Source organism: Nycticebus coucang, chromosome 14 (genome assembly GCF_027406575.1).
Source record: "Nycticebus coucang isolate mNycCou1 chromosome 14, mNycCou1.pri, whole genome shotgun sequence".
Lineage (NCBI taxonomy): Eukaryota > Metazoa > Chordata > Mammalia > Primates > Lorisidae > Nycticebus > Nycticebus coucang.
This window is the reverse complement of record NC_069793.1, coordinates 13,954,690-13,977,009: the sequence shown is the minus strand read 5'-3', so window position 1 is coordinate 13,977,009 and position 22,320 is coordinate 13,954,690. Positions and strand designations below refer to the sequence as shown.

The window sequence follows — 22,320 nt, the reverse complement described above, 5'->3', positions numbered from 1 at the left end:
GATTTATAATCTCATCTTTTATCCATAGGCAACTCACAAGAGAGCTACTTATGTTTAAGATGCCTTGTAGAGTATGAAGTCAAATCTATGGGGTATAATGTCAGTATATTTTCTGAAAGGTACAGTTTAGAACCCTCTCTAAGTATGTATTTATGCACAAACAAGCAAGCACAGCACCTAATAAATAGACTGAACATTAAATTGATGGAAATTATCCAGAAAATCTGACAGAAAAGGTCCCCAATGTATTCAGCCCTACTATGAAACTAATTTAGGGCTTTCACATGAAAGCTATAACCCAGTTACTACCTAAGAATAGGGGGAAGGGGAAAGGGAGGGGGGGTAGAGGGAGGGGTATTGGTGGGATTATAACTGAGGTGCATCTTACAAGGGTATATGTGAAACTTAGTAAATGTGGAATGTAAATGTCTTAGCACAATAACTAAGAAAATGCCAGGAAGGCTATGTTAACCATTGTGATGAAAATATGTCAAACGATCTATGAAGCTAGTGTATGATGCCCCATGATCATATCTATGTACACAGCTATGATTTAATTAAAAAAAAATAAAAAAAAAGAATGAAAAATGAAATTCAAAAAAAAAAAAAGAAAATCTGACACAATTCCTGTATCTAAAGGCATTGCGCAATGGGCACTGGCCTTGTCCATGAACTTCAGAGTCTGAGTCAGTCATTACAGAAGTGGAAATAAATCCAAAGAGAACAATTGAACAGATGCTGCGTTAGGAAGATGGCAGCCAAGTAATAGCTTCCTTGCATCTGGGCACCGTGAGTCTGGGGAGATAAGACTCCAGGCATCTCTGGCTGGTGGGATCTGCCTATAATCATCCCTTTGAAGATACAGGGAGTCAGCGAGAGACTTCTGGACCCCAAGAGGAGGACAAAAACAGTGGAAAACTGGCAAGTAATTGCGTGTGTTTGATCGGTCTAATCCCACCGACAGCTGTAAGTGCAGTAGCAGCGAGACTGCAAACTGGAAAGGCCTTACCTATGAACTGTTTTGGTGTTTTGGACTTGGCACTCAGTTGAACTGCCTTGGGGAGAGCTTCAGCGGGAGTGCAGAGAACTTGGGCATTGCCTGGGACCCCAGACTGAGCCGCTGAGCTGGACGGATGGAGCTGATAGTGTTTATCTGTGGGCTGCAGGGAGCCATTGTGAGAGAACTGCCACAACAAGGTCCACCCTAGGGGTTGCAGAGCAAGGATTGGGTGGAACCTAGTAACCTAGAGACTGAGCAGCCTAAAGGCGGGGACTGAGCCGCCTTACAGCCCTAACCCTCAGGGGCAGAGTGAGACCAGTTTTGGCACACTGGGTAAGTGGACAGCCACTTCACCAGTGATTCCAGCGACAAGCACTTTCCTGAGAAAGCTTCTGCTTAGCAAATTTAGAAGCTTAAAGTGCCTTTAAGAGGGCTGAAGAGAGACTTAGGGTGTCTACCCTGTGGGGTTTGAGAAATCAGCGGAGGCCTCTAGTCGTATCAGCATTGTAATTAACATCTCATGCCCCAGAAGACCACCTGTTGCCCAGACAATATTCGACAAGATATATATATTGCTTCGTTTTTGGTTGTTGTTTTTTTTGTTGTTGTTTTTGTTTTTAGTTAGTTTGTTTTTTGTTTATTTTGATGTTGTTGTTGTTGTTTCATTTTTTAATTTCAACCTTTTCCGTACAGATTTTTTCTTTTCTTTCTCCAGTTTTTTAGTATAAATACAATTTCCCATTGCTGCCTTTTTCAATAACTAGAGCTTCATTTTTGCTAGTGTTTCTACCCCTATTATTTGTTTTTTCACCCAATTTTATCCCATAAAGTTTTCTGTTTGCTTGTTTTGGTTTGATTTATAGCATTTTTGTCTTTCCTCTCTACATGGTGGAGGTGGGGTACTGTGTCTGATCAGGTTAGCAAAGAGTTGCTGACCTCAAGGGAACCACACAACCAGGCACCCTCTGAGGTTGGTTTTTTTAAGGTTGTGTCAAAGTACCCTATTATACACCTATATTGCTCTGTCTCCCTCTTTCTGTGCCTCTCTTCTTTTTGTCAATATTCCTTTTACCCACTCCCTCTCCTTTCTCTATTTTTTTTTTTCATTCTATCCTTCTTTCTTTCATCCCTTCTTGCTTTTCAACCTTCTCATCCTTCTGGTCCTATACCAAAAGAACTCATCGAAACCTTAGTCCACAGGCACAGGAACTTAAAGAGCAAGAAGAAGTGAAAGGAAAATTAGGGCAAGGAAACAGATAAAAGAAATCACTCATGAGGAAGAATCAGCAGAAAACTCCAGGCAACATGAAGAACCAGTCCAGAACAACCCCTCCAGACCATGAGGTAGCTACTTCAGAGGATTCCACCAATACAGAAATGTTAGGAATGACAGAAAGGGAATTTAGAATACACATGATGAAAACAATGAAGGAAATGATGGAAACAATGAAGGAAACTGCTAATAAAGTGGAAAATAACCAAAAGGAAATCCAAAAACAGAATCAAATAAGAGATGAATGATATGAAGAATATAGAAAAGATATAGCAGAGCTGAAGGAACTGAAGCAGTCAATTAGGGAACTTAAAGATGCAATGGAAAGTATCAGCAACAGTTTAGACCATGCAGAAGAAAGAATTTCAGAGGTAGAAGACAAAGTTCTTGAGATAACTCAGATAGTAAAAGAGGCAGAAAAGAAGAGAGAGAAAGCAGAACGTTCACTGTCAGAATTATGGGACCTTATGAAGCGTTCCAACATATGAGTTATAGGAATCCCAGAAGGGGAAGAAGAATGCCCCAGAGGAATGGAAGCCATACTAGAGAATATTATAAAAGAAAATTTCCCAAATATCACCAAAGATTCTGACACACTGCTTTCAGAGGGATATCGGACTCCAGGTCACCTCAACTCTAACCGAGCTTCTCCAAGACACATTGTGATGAACCTGTCCAAAGTCAAGGCAAAAGAAAAGATTCTGCAAGCTTCCAGAAGTAAGTGCCAGTTGACCTACAAGGGCAAATCCATCAGAGTGACCGCAGACTTCTCTAATGAAACTTTCCAAGCAAGAAGACAATGGTCATCTACCTTTAATCTACTTAAACAGCACAATTTCCAGCCCAGAATTTTGTACCCTGCTAAGCAAAGATTTAAAATTGATAGAGAAATCAAATCATTTATGGATATACATTGAGGAAATTCGCCACAACAAGACCAGCTCTACAGGAAATACTTCAACCTGTTCTACACACTGACCATCACAATGGATCAGCAGCAAAGTAAAAACTCAGAAATTAAAGGACAGAACCTCACCTCCACACTGATGGAAAAGATAAAACTAAGCAATGGACTCTCACAAAATAAGATGAATATAACACTACCACGCTTATCAATTATCTCAATAAATGTTGATGGCTTGAATTCCCCACTGAAGAGACATAGATTGGCTGACTGGATTAAAAAACACAAGCCATCCATTTGCTGTCTGCAGGAAACACACCTGGCTTCAAAAGACAAATTAAAGCTCTGAGTCAAGGGTTGGAAGACAATTTTTCAGGCAAATGGAACTCAGAAGAAAAGAGGACTTACAATCTTATTTTCAGATACATGTGGATTTAAAGCAACTAAAGTCAAAAAAGACAAGGATGGTCACTTTATATTGGTCAAGGGAAAAATACAACAAGAAGACGTTTCAATTCACCCAATTTCAATGCTCCCAGATTCTTGAAACAGACCTTACTCAGTCTGAGCAATATGATATCTGATAATACCATCATAACAGGGGACTTTAACACTCCTCTTATAGAGCTGGACAGATCCTCTAAACACAAATTAAATAAAGATATAAGAGATTTAAATGAGACTCTAGAACAACTTTGCTTGATAGATGCGTATAGAACACTCCATCCCAAAGATAAAGAATACATATTCTTCTCATCACCCCATGGAACATTCTCCAAAATTGATCACGTCTTTGGACAGAAAACAAATATCAACAGAATCAAAAGAATTGAAATCTTACCTTGTATCTTCTCAGACCAGAAGGCACTAAGGGTGGAACTCAACTCTAACAAAAACGTTCAACCCCACACAAGGACATGGAAATTAATCAATCTTCTGTTGAATAACAGATGGGTGCAGGAAGAAATAAAATAGGAAATTATTAACTTCCTTAAGCATAACAACAATGAAGACACAAGCTACCAAAACCTGTGGGATACTGCAAAAGCAGTTTTGAGAGGAAAATTCATCACTTTAGATGCCTACATTCAAAAAACAGAAAGAGAGAGCATCAACAAACTCACAAGCCATCTTATAGAGTTGGAAAAAGAAGAACAATCTAAGCCTAAACTTAGTAGAAGAAAAGAAATATCCAAAATCAAATCAGAGATCAATGAAATTGAAAACAAAAGAATCATTCAGAAAATTAATGAAACAAGGAGTTGGTTTTTTGAAAAAAATAATAAAATAGATAAACCATTGGCCAGACTAACGAGAAATAGACAAGTAAAATCTCTAGTAACCTCAATCAGAAATGATAAAGGGGAAATAACAACTGATCCCACAGAGATACAAGAGATCATCTCTGAATAGTACCAGAAACTCCATGCCCAGAAATTTGACAATGTGAAGGAAATGGATCAATATTTGAAATCACACCCTCTCCCTAGACTTAGCCAGGAAGAAATAGAGCTCCTGAATAGACCAATTTCAAGCACTGAGATTAAAGAAACAATAAAAAAAGCTTCCAACCAAAAAATGCCCTGGTCCAGATGGCTTCACACCAGAATTCTATCAAATCTTCGAGGAAGAGCTTATTCCTGTACTGCAGAAATTATTCCAAAAAATTGGGGAAGAAGGAATCTTCCCCAACACATTCTATGAAGCAAACATCACCCTGATACCAAAACCAGGAAAAGACCCAAACAAAAAGGAGAATTTCAGACCAATCTTACTCATGAATATAGATGCAAAAATTCTCAACAAAATCCTAGCCAATAGTTTACAGCTTACCATTAAAAAAGTCATACATCATGATCAAGTAGGTTTCATCCCAGGGATGCAAGGCTGGTTTAACATATGCAAGTCCATAAACATTATCCACCATATTAACAGAGGCAAAAATAAAGATCATATGATCCTCTCAATAGATGCAGAAAAAGCATTTGATAAAATCCAGCATCCTTTTCTAATTAGAACACTGAAGAGTATAGGCATAGGTGGCACATTTCTAAAACTGATTGAAGCTATCTATGACAAACCGACAGCTAATATTTTACTGAATGGTGTAAAACTGAAAGCTTTTCCTCTTAAAACTGGAACCAGACAAGGTTGTCCTCTGTCATCTTTACTATTCACATAGTGCTGGAAGTTCTAGCCAATACGATTAGGCAAGACAAGGAAATAAAGTGCATCCAAATGGGAGCAGAGGAGGTCAAACTTGCCCTCTTTGTTGACGACATCATCTTATACTTAGAGAATGCCAACTCAACCACAAGACTCCTAGAAGTCATCAAAAAATACAGTAATGTTTCAGGATATAAAATCAATGTCCACAAGTCAGTAGCCTTTTTATATGCCAGTAACAGTCAAGATGAGAAGCTAATTTAGGACACAACTCCCTTCACCATAGTTTCAAAGAAAATGAAATACCTAGAAATATACCTAATGAAGGAGGTGAAGGACCTCTATAAAGAAAATTATAAAATCCTCAAAAAGGAAATAGCAGAGGATATTAACAAATGAAAGAACATACCATGCTCATGGATGGGAAGAATCAACATTGTTAAAATGTCTATACTTCCCAAGGCAATCTACCTATTCAATGCCATTCCTATTAAAATACCAACATCGTACTTTCAAGATTTGGAAAAAATGATTCTGCATTTTGTGTGGAACCAGAAAAAAACCCGTATAGCTTAGGCAGTGCTTTGTAATAAAAATAAAGCTGGGGGCATCACCATACCAGATTTTTGGCTGTACTACAAAGCCATAGTGGTCAAGACAGCATGGTAATGGCACAAAAATAGAGACATAGACAATAGTAATCGAATAGAAAACCGGGAAATGAAACTAACATCTTACAACCACCTAATCTTTGATAAACCAAACAAGAACGTACACTGGGGGAAAGACTCCCTATTCAATAAATGGTGTTGGGAGAACTGGATATCCACATGTAAAAGACTGAAACTGGACCCACACCTTTCCCCACTCACAAAAATTGATTCAAGATGTATAAAGGACTTAAATTTAAGGCATGAAACAATAAAAATTCTCAAAGAAAGCATAGGAAAAACACTGGAAGATATTGGCCTGGGGAAATACTTCATGAAGAAGACTGCCATGGCAATTGCAACAACAACAAAAATAAACAAATGGGACTTCATTAAACTGAAAAGCTTCTGTACAGCCAAGGAGACAACAACCAAAGCAAAGAGACAACCTACTCAATGGGAAAGGATATTTGCATATTTTGAATCAGACAAAAGCTTGATAAGTAGGATCTATAGAGACCTCAAATTAATCCACATGAAAAAAGCCAACAATCCCATATATCAATGGGCAAGAGACCTGAATAGAACCTTCTCCAAAGAACAGACGAATGGTTAACAAACATATGAAAAAATGTTCATCATCCCTATATATTAGAGAAATGCAAATCAAAACCACCCTGAGATACCATCTAACCCCAGTGAGAATGGCCCACATCACAAAATCTCAAAACTGCAGATGCTGGCGTGGATGTGGAGAGAAGGGACTGCAAACTAGTACAACCTTTCTGGAAGGAAGTATGGAGAAACCTTAAAGCACTCAAGCTAGACCTCCCATTTGATCCTGCAATCCCATTACTGAGCATCTACCCAGAAGGAAAAAAATCCTTTTATCATAAGGACACTTGTACTAGATTGTTTATTGCAGCTCAACTTACAATCGCCAAAATGTGGAAACAGCCTAAATGCCCACCAACCCAGGAATGGATTAACAAGCTGTGGTATATGTATACCATGGAATACTATTCAGCTATTAAAAAAAAAATGGAGACTTTACATCCTTCGTATTAACCTGGATGGAAGTGGAAGACATTATTCTTAGTAAAGCATCACAAGAATGGAGAAGCATGAATCCTATGTACTCAATTTTGATATGAGGACAATTAATGAAAAAAAAAGAAAACAATTGAACAGGGAAAAACAATTCTAAACAGAATTTTTCAAGTTACATAAACATAAGCAAATGCTGAACAAAATCCCAAGGTTTAGCAATAGGAGAAGGTAATGTAAAATATGATGTAGCACAGTGATGCAACTCTAAGGCATTGGCACAGCACATGAAAACATAAAACTGTAGATTCTCCATAGTTTGACACCTCCATAGCTGACCACCTCCTTACGTTTACCTAATTTTCACAGCCTGAACATGTACCACATGTACATATCATACAGGAGGTCTAGTTACTTAGGTGGACCATCTCCACATGTCAACCAATTTGTTACAGTCCCTTATGTGGTCAATTTACAGAGGTTCTACTAGGTATTAAACATTTAGATATGGGGGAGATTATTCGAATAAAGTGAGAAAGTATAGGATATAAAACATTTCATATGCAACTTATAAAGTACAAATGTAAAAGAGAACACAGGCAATTTAAAAAAGAAAAGACTAAGGTAGTGAAATTTTAGTTGAAATTTCTTTTTATTTTCATCCATTTTTGGCCGGGGCTGGGTTTGAACCTACCACCTCCAATATATGGGGCCAATGACCTATTCCTTTGAGCCAAAGGTGCTGCCCTTAGTTGAAATTTTTGATTTTTTTTCTTTTCAATCATACAGACTCTTGCATAGGGATCATGCAAATCTCATATGGATCTTCCCTATTTTACCATATGTGCTTTCAGAGTGAGCACCAGGGTTGAAATCTTTAAAGTAAAAATTTGTGTTTTTTTTTTAAATAAAATTATTACAAGTAGGTCAAGGCAAACAATGCTTCCTTTCTGATGTGAAAAGAAGGTTAAATATAGGAAGTTAAATATAGGAGATAGTTTTTGGCGGGGGTTGGGCTCGAACCTGCCACCTCTGGCACATGGGGCCAGCGCCCTACTCCTTTCTGCCACAGGTGCCACCCCAGAAGGTTAAATATAGTCGTTTTCCCAGTACCTCCCACTTGTTCCCAGAAAGCATCTGACCCTCTCCTCATACATTTATCAGTTCAGAGCAGAAACCTCTATGAATTTTTCGTGGTCTTTGACACACTGCCTGTTATAGAGCAAAGGCCAGATATGAGTTTAAGTTTCTCCTTTTCCTTGGGCACATTTACCTGTCGATTCTGAGGGTAATGTAATATGGGAATTTTGTTTCTACTCACCTAAGTGAAGGGGTTTTCACAAAGGAATGATTAATTTTTTTTAAGTAAATTTTCTTGTTTCTATCGAAGGTGCAAAACAAGATGTTATGAGGTAGATATGGATAGGAAAAATGTTGCTACAGTGAAACAAATGAATAACTCTATCATGTGACATAGTTACCCAATTTTGTACAGCAAGAGGAGCAGAAATCTACTCATTTACCATGAATCCTATATCACAGCACAGTTTTATCACGTAGAGTTCTCATTTTTGTAGTAGATGTTTCAACCCATTTACCTGCTACTTTGAGGTTTGTCCTCACCTGATGAGTTGTCTTCACACCAGTCTCTGCTGTTGTCCCTAGGAACAACTGATGGACAGCAGCCTCCGGGAGATGAAATTTTCTCATAACACAGTCAGTACAGCAAGATCGTGCAGAGGGAGTCTTCTTGAGATATTACTGAGCTGAAAGTGCCAATAATTGGCCACTGGCAATTGGCCACTGGCAAAAATTGTCATTATCACCTCCAGTGAAATAAACTTTCCCCTCATAGTCTCATGTTGAAGGAGTTTGCTTTGCCGTGTTAGGAGGCGGGCAGTGTGCTCCCTGAGTTTCTCTTTCCAAACACCACTCTGCTCTTTGCCCCCACAGGTCCTGACATTTTGTGCAACCCCAAGCTGTGTGACACCAACAGACCAGTGGAAAAACAGGTTATGCAAGCAATGCTCTTTTCCCTGCCTTCTCATTCTCAAGAGCATTCAGTAAATGCAAGACAGTGAGTGCACACATCTGCACAGAGGGCAGTAACAGTAGTGGAAATTAACTAGGGGGAGGGATGAGAGGAGAGGGGAATAAACCAACGTATTTGGTTAATACAAAAACTATGTGGGTGACAGGCATACTTATAACATCTGGGATTCAAATATTACAAAAAATGATCCATGTAGCCTAAAACATTTGAACCTTCTTAATATTTTGAAATGAAGAAAGCATGGATAAGATCTGATTGGCAGAATTCAATCTCTTTTCTTCTGCATTTGCACAAGAACAACTGACGTGCATTGAGGGATGGAAGCTGTAAGGACCCGGCTTTTATAGGATAAGCTCTGCCTCTCCCCTGCTAATTTTGAGGCTTCAGTGAAACACCCCTGCAATGACTCAATATGGCAACTTCTTTGTATTACTTTTAGAGAGGGAAACTGAGGCTCAGCATGGCTGAATTAGCTCGGCATTAAGCTCAGAGCTGATTCACTGCAAAGTCACCACTTCTCCACATTGCACTTCATCTATCATTCTCAGAAAAGAAACAGGAGTTCATTGTGAATATATTTGGAGTCCCAGCTCCTGTGTAAAACAACTCACAACCGGGAGTGTGAATTCTCCAGGCCCTTGTCCTCAACATCTTATTCCTAAGTTAGTCAAAAGTTTCACTGCAGAGGAAAAAAGAGACAGAGGTACAGGGACTGCAGAGGCTCATGTCAAGGTAGAGGGACAAACAACTGTGTGTTCCTTCTGTCACTGAATGAGCACAGTGTGAGTTTGCATTTATTTTCCTCTGTCGTCTCTAGGAATCCTGCCTCTCCTGAAGCATCAGTTGGCAACCTTTTCTTCTTGGGTTGAAGTCATTTTAAAATTCATTGCTTCTTCTCCAAGGCCAAGTTCTACTGAGATTGTTCTGTAACTATTAAGAGAGTGGAGCCCCTGACTCCAATGGAATTCATTATCTCCCAAATGACTGCACCGAAGAAGCAGAGTCTTCCTTTCACCACAATCGTAGAAAGCCGACCCCTCCTCATCTGCCTCCTTCAACCCTCACACTCAGCCAGGCAAAAGACCACAATTCAAGGTGTCTGCTGCTCCGTGATCTTAGACTGGTCTCTTAAACCATTTGGATTCCTGCCCCAGCTATAAAAAGTTTGTGTGTGTATGAGGTAACCAAAGATTTTTCCTGATCTTCTTTTACTCTGAGGTTAGTACTTTTGCAGTGTTATATGTGATGACAGGCATAAGCCTTCTCTCACACTTCAGGGTCAGATACAAGGGGAAAGGTTCAGAAGCACCTTCATGAGTCTTAGCCTTCTAAGTGTTTTTCTCTGGGGTTCTGGCTGAAGGGCTGGCGGTGATGACAGGGGGAGCACAGCACAGAGGGTTGCAGTGAGGGCGATGGTCTCAGACTAACAGGGTTTGGATCTTAACTTCACCACTGACCTACAGTGTGAACTTGAGCAAATTATTTCACCTCTCCTTGCCTCCATTTATGTATTGATAAATGAAATGAATAATAGAACTTACTTCATAGGGATGTGAATAATAATTAGAGGCTCTTCCTTTGTCTGCCACATCTGAGACAGTCATGGGTCCTTTCTTAATAAGAAGAACCTGTGCTTAATTGGAATTCTGCCTATCAACTTGCCCTCACTCCTCAGATCCCTAATTAATTCCAGAACACATATGACCTTGGAGTTTATCCAGCCTTGTCTTATCATTAGGGTGGTAGCAGTGATGTTTCCAGCTTTATAAGTTCTAAATATAAGCAGAACTGAAATGGCCTTTTCTTTATTTACATATGCATAGTCATAAGTGCTTAGACAGAAATTACTGAGACAAGTTTCCATTTCTGGTATGTGGTAAGCGCTTTGAAATGTTATATGAAGTAAAGTAAATAATGGTCTAACATAGTGCCTTATGCACATAAAAATGTTTGTATAAAATAGAGGGTGACATAAAGTTTGTGTGCAATTTTAAATTGCATACTATTTTAAATTGTACATGAACATTATGGCCACCGTGTAATTAGTAGAATAATTTTTTCCCTTAAGGTTCTAGGTCTAGTACCTTATCCCATAAGGCTGATTCTAATGAGACAATGGAAAGAAAATTCAAAGTTTCCATGATGTTCTACTGCAGAAATTCAAAGTTTTTGTGATGTACATATCTCTTATTAAATCCCTTCACTCAGTAAATCTCATTTAAAGATGACAGAGTGTTCTTTTCTTTTTTTTGACAGATTATTCTGCTACCCAGTCCTACACAATCCAGATAACTATGTTTGCTTTTCCAATATGCACTCTCATCAAATTCTCCATTTATGTTGAACAGAAGTGGAGATAGTAGACAGTCTTTTCTGGTTCCTGTTTTTTTTTTATTAATTATTTTTTATTAAATCGTAACTTTGTACAATGATGCATTTATGGGGTTCAGGGTACTGCTTCAATACACAATGTGAAATGCTTACATTGAACTAAGTAACACATCCATCAGAATTATAATCATTTCTTAATAGTTTTGAAATGTACCATTGCATCATGCACATTAGGTGAGGTCCCCCCAAATACCCTCCCTCCTCCCATATCTCTCGTCACTCTCCTCACTCTCCTCTTTCCTTCTACTTTCTGGACTATAGTTATGTTTTGCCATTCGTATGAGTGTATAGGTGGTTATATATCGATTTAATAGTACTATTGAGTACATTGGATACTTTTTCCCTGTTCTTGAGATACTTTACTAAGAAGAATATGTGCCAGCTCCATCCAGATAAACATAAAAGATGTGAAGTTTCCTTCTTTTTTATGGCTGCATAGTATTCCGTGGTGTACATATACCACAATTTGTTAATCCATTCATAGGTCAAAGGGCAGTTGGGCTGTTTCCATGTCTTGGCTATTATAAATTGGTCTGCAATAAACATTCTGATGCAAATGTCTTTGTTGTAAAATAATTTTTGATCATCTGGGTATATACCTAGTAGAGGAATTGCAGGATCTAATGGTAGGTCTACTTTTAGTTCCTTGAGGGTTCTCCAAACTTCTTTCCAAAATGGTCATATTAGCTTGCATTCTCACCAGCAGTGTAGAAGCATTCCCTTCTCTCTGCATCCACACCAATATTTGTAGTTTTGGGATTTTGTGATGTGGGCTAACCTTACTGGAGTTAGATGATTATCTCAAAGTGATTTTGATTTGCATTTCTCTGATGATTAAGGATGATGAGCATGTTTTCATGTGTTTGTAGGCCATGCACCTATCTTCATCAGAGAAGTTTCTGTTCAAGTCTCTTGCCCACATAGAAATGTTGATTAGTTTGAGTTATCTGTAGAATCTAGTTATGAGACCTTTGTTGGAAGCATAACCTGCAAAAATCTTCTCCCATTCTGAAGGTTGTCTGTTTGCTTTACCTTCTGTGCTCTTGGGTTTGCAAAAGCTTTGTAGTTTGATCAGATCCCAGTAATGTATTTTTGGTGTTGCTTCAATTGCCCAGGGGGTCCTCCTCATAAAATATTCTCCCAGGCCAATTTCTTCAAGTGTTTTCCCTGCACTCTCTTCTTATATTTTTTATAGTTTCATGTCTTAAGTTTAAATCTTTTATCCAGTGAGAATCAATTTTTGTTAATGGTGAAAGGTGGGGGTCCAGTTTCAGTCTTCTACAGGATGCCAGCCAGTTCACCCAGCACCATTTGTTAAATAGGGATTCTTTCCCCCACTGAATATTTTTAATAGGCTTGTCAAAGATCAAATTATGATAAGTAGCTGGGTTCATCTCTTGGTTCTCTATTCCGTTCCATACATCTACTGCTCTGTTTTTGTGCCAGTACCATGCTGTTTTGATCACTATAGATTTATAGTATAGCCTGAGGTCTGGTAATGGGATACTTCCTGATTTTTTCTTATTTCTGAGTAATGTATTTGCTATTTGAGATTTTTTTCTTATTCCACATGAAACAAAGTACTATTTTTCAAGTTCTGTAAAGTATGACAATGGTGCCTTAATAGGGATTGCATTAAATCCGTAGATTGCTTTGGGTAGTATGGACATTATAACAATGTTGATTCTACCCAGCCATGAGCATGGTATGTTTTACCATTTGTTAACATCTTCAGACATTTTACTTTTCCATTTCTGTTTAGGTTGGCCAAAGGTTTATCAATTTTGTTAATCTTTTCAAAAAACCAACTTTTTGTTTCATTGATCTTCTGAATGATTCTTTTGTTTTCAATTTCATTTAATTCTGACCTGATTTTGGTTATTTCTTTTCTTCTGCTGGGTTTGGGTTGCACTGTTCTTTTCCAGTTGCTTGAGATGATCCATGAAGTTGTTGGTTTCCTTTCTTTCTGTTTTCTTGATGAAGGCTTCCAATGGTATAAATTTCCCTCGAAGGACTGCCTTTGCAGTATCCCACAGGTTTTGATAATTTGTGTCCTTGTTACCATTTTGTTCCAAAAATTTGGTGATTTTCTTCTCAATCTTGTCTTTGACCCAGCTACCAGTCAGCCTAAGATTATTTAGAATCCATGAATTTGTTTGAGTATGAAGATTCCCATTGCTGTGAGTTCAACTTTTATTCCATGGTCGTTCGAGAAGATACAAGGAATGATTTCTATAATTTTAAATTTGCTGAGGTTAGACTTGTGTCCTAGAATATGATCTATTTTGGATGATGACTTGTGGGCTGATGAGAAGAATGAATATTCAGTTTTATTAGAGTGAAATGTTCTGTAGAGGTCAGTAAAGTCCATTTGTTCTAGGATCAGGTTTAAATCTAATATTTCTTTGTTTAGTTCCTTCTTGGAGGATCTATCCAAAACTGTCAAAGGGGTGTTAAAATCTCCAACTATTATAGTGCAGGAAGATATGAAGTTGTTCATATCCATTAGGGTCTGCTTTATGAATTGCGGAGCATTCTGGTAGGGTGCATAAATGTTCATTATCGAAATCTCTTCATGTTTGGTATTTCCCTTAAATATGTATGGCCTTCCTTATCTTCCTTTATCTTTGTTAGTTTAAAGCCAATTGTATTTGCTACTAAAATTGCACCCCCTGCTTTTTTCTGGTTTCTATTTGCCTGTATTATACAAGTCCATCCCTTCACCCCAAATCTATTTTTATCTTTTAAGGTAAGGTGAGATTTTTATACATAGCAGATACCCGGTTTGAATTTGGTTTGAGACAACTTTAGAACTGTGCCACTTTAGAGGAAAACTTAAACCATTCATATTAATTGAGAGAATTGATAAGCCTGGATGTGCTTTGGGTGTCATGATTTTTGGATATCCAGTGAACAATTTTAATCCTTTCACCACTGTGCAAGTTGGGGTTTGTTCAAAAAATTTCTGGTGAGTTTACTTTGGAGGTAGAGCATTGCGCTGGTCATTATGGAGGATGAGTCTGAGAATATCGTGGAGAGCTGGTTTAGTTATGGTAAATTTCTTCAACATGTCTATGTCATTAAAGTATTTGAATTCTCCATTGGAAATGAAACTCAGTTTAGCTGGATAGAGGATCCTGCGCTGGAAGTTGTTTTGTTTTAGGAGACTGAAGGTTGATGACCATCTTATTCTGGCTTGAAACGTTTTTGCTGAGAGATCTGCAGTTATTCTGATATTTCTCCCTTTGTATGTGATGCTTTTCTTACATCTGGCTGCTTGCAGAATTTTTTCCTTCATGTTAACTTTGGCAAAGCTAATCACAATGTGTCTAGGAGATGCTTTATTTGGATTGAGTCTTGCTGGGGTTTTGAAACTGTCTGGTATCTGAAGTTCTCTATCTCTTGCAACACTTGGGAAATTCTCCTCCAAAAATCTCTTGGAGTAGACCATCTGTACCTTTGGGACTATTCTCTTCTCCTTTGGAAATTCCTATAAGATGAATGTTTGATCCTTTGGAGTGATCCCACAACACTCCCAGGGAATGATCAGTTTTTACTCTCCATTTGTCTGCCTCTTTGAGTGTTTGGGGATGTTCGACAGCTTTGTCCTCACTTTCAGAGATCCTTTCTTCTGCCTGGTCATCTCTATTACAGAGGGATTATACTGTATTTTGGAGTTCCTCAACCAACTTTTTCATTTCCTTGAGTTCTGCTATCTCTTTTCTCATTATGTCCATATCTTTGGTGACTTGGACCTTGAATTCATTAATTTCTTGAGACAACTTTAGAACTACTCTTTAGAATTTAATTTCTATCTTTTCTTCCATTCTATGTATCTTATTTGCAATCCATATTCTGAACTGTTTCTGAGATTGCTGCCATTTTCTATGCATGGCATCTTCAGTTCTATCTCCTTTGCCATTTCTTGGGGGGTTGATCTACTCTGATATTCATGTTGCCAGAGTTCTTCTGTTTGGTCTGCACCATGGGTATTTTCCACTGTTTGGTTATTAGAACTGGTACAGTGAGATTGACTTGGGGTTCCCAGGTAGTGGAGATAGCCTCTTACCAAAGCTGTAGGCTTTCTAATTGTGGCTTATCTCCTAAAACTTTACAAAGGCCCCTTTCAGAGTTGTGGCTGAAGACTCTGAGGACCTACTTGGTGAGATAGCACAGGCTAGCTCTGTTTTTATATCAGCAACTTCTACCCTATCCTAAGAAATCACACTGTTAGATTTAAATCTTGACTGTGAAGAGATACAAACAGCTGCAGTGCCCAGCTCCCATCCTTCAGAACCACTACAGAACCTCAGAGGTCAACCTCAGACTGTCCCTGAGTGGACAACCCCAGACACTAGTTCCAACCAAATTGTCTCAGGCAGTGCAAACTCTGCCAAACAGAGAGTGATTCAAGGACAATTCAAAGCAAAGGGATTCAAAGCACAATTGGAGCCAGGGTTCCACATTCCCACCTGGCAGACTGAGTCCACACTCTTGTCTGCTTCTCTGCTCACAGGCCCAGCCGGAGCAATGCCCCTGCCCCCCAGTCTCAGTCCACACACAGCTAGCCTCTGCTTGCCACACCAGTTGGAGTCAGGGGACCACATCCCCCCTTGCCCGTCTCAGTCCACTGCCTGGCAAGCCTCTGTTCACAGGCTCTGTTAAAATCAGGGCCCTGGGCCCCGCCCACCAACCTAAGTCCACACACAGTTAGCCTCTGCTTGCCAGACCATTTGGAGTCAGGACACCATGCCCCCGCCTGCCCGTCTCAGTCTACTGCCTGATAAGCCTCTGTTTGCAGGCTCTGTTGGAGTAAGGGCACCGGGCTTGCCCTCTAGTCTAAGTCCACACACAGGTCTAAGTCTGGTCTAAGTCCAACTGCTTGACAGACCAGTTGGAATCAGGTGACCACACCTCCACCTGCCAGTCTCGGTCCACTGCCTGGCAAGCCTCTGTTTGCAGGCTCTGTTAAAGTCAGGGCATCACATTTCATCTGCAGGTCTCAGTCTGCACCTGGTAAGTCTCTGCTCACCAGCCCCATTGGAGGCAGTGAGCATGCCCTAGCCCTCGGGTTCTGGTTCACACCCAGTAAGCCACTGCTTGAGAGTTCTGTTGGAATCAGGGGACCCCACCCTTGCCCTCAGGTTGTAGTCCATTCCTATCAAGCCTCTGCTCACAGGCCCAGGAGGGACTGGGGACCAGTCCTGTCTGGCAAACTCAGTCCAACGGGGCAACCACTATCCCACTGTGGGTGCTGTCATAACCGGGATTTCTGCACCCTGTCCTGCCAGACAAAGTTCGAACGAAGGGTCAACACTACCACTGGCCAGGCATAGTCAAAACCAGGGGACTGCTCCTTCTCTCACCCAGTGTTCCTTTCTTCCTACCCCCTCTTTCTTCCCCATTAGTCACAGATTCCATCCTGATGTTTGGCAGTTCCCACTTTGCTCAGGTCTCTCAGGGCAAGACCAAACACTCTATGCTCTGCAGGGGGAAGAACCTCAGACCACCATGTGAGGGGGAAAGGATGGACTGTGAGCTTTGACTTGTGGGGAAAAATATCCATTCAATTTTATGCCTGGCAGGGTGGTGTCTAGGTTCATAAGTGTGACCTCCCTGGAGAAAGACCTGGAATTTAGTGGCTCTCTCCAGTGAGGTAAAATGAGAGGTCTTTTTTTTCCTGCTCTTTTGCAGATATCCTGCAGCAGGCCTCCTCCTTTGGGGGAGGGGTCTCCTGTGCTCTAGTCAATAGCCTTTGTACCTGTAATTTGTTTTCTTGAATGATTTTCCTTGGAGTCACAGCTTGCTGAACTTCTTTCTTGGCTCAGCTCTCTGTCTTTGGCTTCATCCAATCCGATTCCATCCAGTTTTTCTTCCTCTGCTCAGGGGCTTTTGAGGAGGATTGCCGCCAGTTGGCCATCTTCCCAGAATTCCTCTGGTTCCAGTTCTAAGCAGGAATACTTTCAGTTTTTCCTCATTCAATATGATTGGCTATAGGTTTGTCATATATGGGCTTTATAATTTTGAAGTGAGTCCCATCTACGCTTATTTTGCTAAGTGTTCTTATCATAAAAGTGTGCTGAATTTTGTCAAATGCTTTTTGACAAAAAAAAAAGGGTCTATTAAAAGGGTCGTGTGGTCTTTGTTTTGACATCCATGTGGTGGATTAAATTGGTAGGTTTGTGTATATTGAAGCTTCCTCATGTCACTGGAATGGAGCCCACTTCGTCATGATAAATTATTGTTTTGACTTTACATGTTTTGTATTAGCCTAGATGGAGTTGAAGAACATCCTCCTGAGTAAAGTATCAAAGGAATGGAAAACCAAGTATCCAGCATACGCAATGCCAATATGAAACCAGTAGATGAGCAACTGCACACCCACAGGAGAGAAAAACATAATTTAATTCAAGTGGGATGAGAGAGGAGAAGGGAAGGGTAAGAGGAGGAGAGAAGGGGCTAGGCAAGCGCTCACTTAATGGGCACAATGTCAGGGTATACGGCACACCTCCTGGGTGAAGGGCTGAATACAAGTTAGACTTTACCTAACAAACACAATGTAGCCTAGTCATCTATACCCTCACAATTAATCTGAAAAAAAAAATTATATATATATATATATATATATATATATAATAATGTGTAATTTTAAAATACCTTATGGTTATTTTATGTTATTTTAAATTGATGCCAATTTAAATTTATCACTCAGGAAAGAAAGAAAATAAACATGTACAAAGAAAGTAAGACACACTACACTTTAACTCTATCCCCCACATTCTGACTTTTTGTTGCCTCAACTTCTATGTTTTTTGATGCCTATATGTCAATAATTGTTGTAGTTATTATTTTTGATAAATTTGTCATTTAGTCATCATGCTAAAAGTACAAACAATATGTACAATTTCAGTAGTGGAGTATTATAAATTTGTCTGTGTACTTATTTTTATCAGTGAGTTTTATTCCTTCAGATGATTTCTGGATGCACCTCAGAGTCCTTTTCTTTTGGATTGAAGAAATCTCTTTCATTTCTTGGAAGATAGGTCTTATGGTGATCATTTCCCTAAGCTTGTGTGTCTGTTAGTGTCTTCCTTTCTCCATCATGTTTTAAAGATAGTTTTGTTGGGTAAAGTATTATCAACTGGAAATTTTATTTTCTTCAGCACTTTTAATAGGTTGTCTCACTCCCTTCTGCCCTGTGAGGTTTGCACTGAGAAGATGGCTGCTCGATATATCAAAGTCCCTTGCTCATTTTCTCTGAATGCTTTTATGATCCTCTCTTTGCTCTAGAATTATGAGAGTCTGGTTATTATATGCCTTAAGATAGTTCGATTCAGATTGAATGTGCTTGGTGACTTTTGACTTTCTTGTCTCTGAATGTTGATATTTTTCTCTAGGCTTGGAAAGTTAGATGTTACTATTCTTTTTTATTATTATTATTGTTAAATCATAGCTGTGTACATTAATGCCATCATGAGGCACCATACACTGGGTTTTATAGACCGTTTGACACATTTTAAATGCATTTTCTCCCCATATCTCTTTATCTACTCTCTCTTTAAGGTCAGTGACTAAGATTTGCCCTTTGAGGCTGTCTTTTACATCTTTTGAGTAGTCTTCACTGTTTTTCATTCTTTCTCCTTTACTGTGTTGACTGTGTATTTTTGAACAGTCTCCTTCTTACCTCACTATTTCTTTCTTCTCTTTGATAACTTTGTTTTCATAAGCACTGATTCACTTTTCCTTTTTTTCAAGTGTATTTTTAACTTCCAGGAATTGTCCTTGACTATAAGTTATTTCAAAAATTTATTAAGTGTCTATTGTAAATCTCCCAATTGCTTCTCTCTCTCTTTTTTCTTCTGAAGTTTATTGAGCTTCCTTAAACTAGCTATTTCAAATTCTTTACCTAAGGTCATGTATCTTAATCACTCCAGAGTTGGTCACTGGCATTTTATTTTATTCTTTAGGGGAAGTCATATTTTCCCTAACTGTTCTTGGTGCTTGTAAATATTGTAGCTGTTTGGACATTGAAGAGTTAGGTTTTTGTTCCAGCCTTTACAATCTGGCGTTATTTATTCTTTGCCTTTTTGGAGGGCCTTCCATGAATTCAAAGAGGACTGAATGTAAAGTTGTGATCACTGTAGTCATTTCATTACTAAAGGATGCCCTCAGGCGAGTTATTCTGCAACTCTCTTTCCCCTGTAAGCAGAAGGACCTTGCAGCTGGAACTGCACTGGCATCACATCTAGGGTGGATGACCTCCCAGACCAGGGTGGTTCCAGAGGTCACCCAAGCCCCATGCTGCTACTGCCTGACTGCCACAGATATTTATTCAAAACCCAAGGCCATGTTAGTTACCTGGTGGTGAAGGTGGCTGGGATTTGGGTTCATCTTCTCAGGGTGGCAAATTTAATTCTGGCCTGGTGTTGGTCTAGAACTGCTCTACAGGGACAATGGCCTCAACTTTTGCACTACAGATATTTTTTGCCAGGTAGCATTTTTGCTATGAGGTGCTATTCTGTTGTCAGGGTTCACTGTGGGCCTTGATCTGGGTTTGGAGACAACATGGGAGACAACGTTGGGGGAAATAATGAGACTTGAAACTAACTTAATGCAGGAAGTCTGGAAGCCTAGAGAGGGACATACACTGACTGGAATCCCATGTGGCAGACTGAGCCAATGTAGCAGCTTTCTGACTTCTTGGAAAACTTCAATTGATCTTTAAGACAGAGCATATGCACAAAATGTAAAGGTGTCAAAATGGGATTGAAAGAGTCCCACTTCTGCAGAAAGACTGGGTAAAGAGCAAAGGGCTGAGTAGAAAGGGGGAGGGGAAAACAAGTTTCATTTCCCAGGGCAAGGAAGTCAGCCTCCCTAACCTAACCACCCTCCAACACCCCCCCCCCAATCCTCTCTCCTACCCTTCATCCCCAGCCATGTTCAATGGGTTCAGCCCACATGCCTACTGATGTTTCCCACAGGGATAGTTTTTATTTATTTTTTAATTTTTTTTATTAATATTAAATCATAACTGTGTACATTAATGTGATCATGGGACACCATACACTGGTTTTAGTTTTAATGACTTTGCCCTGTCTGGGTGCCCCTGGGCTCATTTTATCAGTGGTCTTGATGAGCCCCCAGGGTTGATGGGTGTGAAGCTTTGCTCTGGATGGAGGCAGAGCACCTTGCAGAGAGACCAGCCTATCTACCTGCATGATTGGATGTTCAGCATTATCCCTGGCTTCTACCAGGAGCAACTTTTCTCCTTCTCACTCTAACCTTCTGCTAATTCTGAGAACCAAAACAGTTCGAGATATTGCCAAATATCCTCTGGAGTAGCAAATACCTCCTAGTAGAGAGCTATTTGGTTTATAGGAATCAGACTCATTGAATACACATTTTTTTTAAATTTAAATAGGAAGTGATAACTATGTAGTACTTTATATACAGAGGGTGCCCAAGAAATGTATGCACATTTTCAGGAGGGAAAAAAGTGTAATAAAATTGTAATGCTCAATATATACAGAGAACAAAAGATGAATACCAGTCACATTCCATTACCAGAGGTGCTTATTATCCAGATACTTCTGATTGTGGTAAATAAAAAGTACTACATAGATAACATCGCTTAAATTGTGAATAATTTTTTTTTTGGTACACTAGTACTTATAATACACGAGAGAATTTGCTTATTAAAGTAACAATCTTTCAATCCAATTTAAAAAGTTTAACTGGGTAATTTACTTAGGTTTATAATTTTAAGTTCCTAGCTTATTGTAACTGTTTCAGTATTGGAAGAATTAATGAATTTTAGATTTACTATATGTGTAATTTTTAGAAAGTTAGTTTGCTGGAATTACAAGAATTGCTTAGCATTTTAGAATATTTCATTTGGGCCAGGCATGGTGGCACATGCCTGTAATCCTAGCACTCTGGGAGACCGAGGAGAGTGGATTGCCTGAGCTCAGGAGTTTGAGACCAGCTTGAACAAGAGTGAGACCCCATCTCTACTAAAAATAAAAAAACTGAAGCAAAAGGATCACTTGAGCCCAAGAGTTGGAGGTTGCTGTGAACTATGATGACGCCATGGCACTCTACCCAGGGTGATGGCTTCAGACTCTATCTTAAAAAAGAAAGCAATATTTCATTTCTTCCCAAAAAGTGAAGCCCTTTGAAGAAAAAAATCAATGTGTCAATATGTGAAAACTATTAATGAACTGATTATTATAAAAATGAGAGCAAACATTATTTATACTCCTTAAATATTGTTAAAGATTTCAAACTTTAATGAATTATAAATAGAGTAGTATGATTCACAAGTTGAATTTAAGGCATGGATTTACTTCCTTCTTCTTCACCATCCTGTCTCATCTATGGCCAAGAGCCAAAGTCATCACATGTGTTCCTCCAGAAGGCGAAGGGGAGTCCTCAAGGAGTCCTTGAAGACTCTGCTGATATGTGGGATTAGTGACACATATCGTGTGATAATATCATCAGCAAGAAGATATGTCTTCCTTGCCTACCTTTTATCCTCTCCTCCTCCCTCAAGGGTCCCCTACAGTAGTGATCAACAAGATCAAAGCTTGAAAGTATATTTGTAGCTTAATGCATCTACAATTTTCATTAATATCATGTACAGGTGTCCATAAAGTTCATGTGCAATTTAAATATGGTACACAAACTTTATGGATATCCTGTATTAATGGCAACATGTAAATTATTAAATATTACTATATAAGTTAATGTTTGTAATTGATAATCATATAAATAAATATATAGATTGTATCTCCATCGAGAAAAGAATTTATGAAGGAATTAGCCATTTCATAATAA

General features: G+C 39.1%; 2 protein-coding genes across 2 annotated transcripts in view; one reads left to right on the top strand and one right to left on the bottom strand.

Moving 5' to 3' along the window:
- LOC128564612 (glycine N-acyltransferase-like) overlaps positions 1-8,978 on the bottom strand; it is a 42,336-nt gene extending 33,358 nt beyond the window's left edge. Inside the window, exon 1 of the mRNA XM_053560096.1 lies at positions 8,664-8,978. Within this exon, the coding sequence (XP_053416071.1) occupies positions 8,664-8,750 (87 nt within the window). The 5' untranslated portion in view covers positions 8,751-8,978. The remainder of the gene's footprint in view (positions 1-8,663) is intronic.
- The window catches only part of LOC128564610 (glycine N-acyltransferase-like protein 1), a 198,623-nt gene that overhangs the window by 3,965 nt on the left and 172,338 nt on the right, over positions 1-22,320 (top strand). The gene's annotated exons all lie outside the window — the stretch shown is intronic.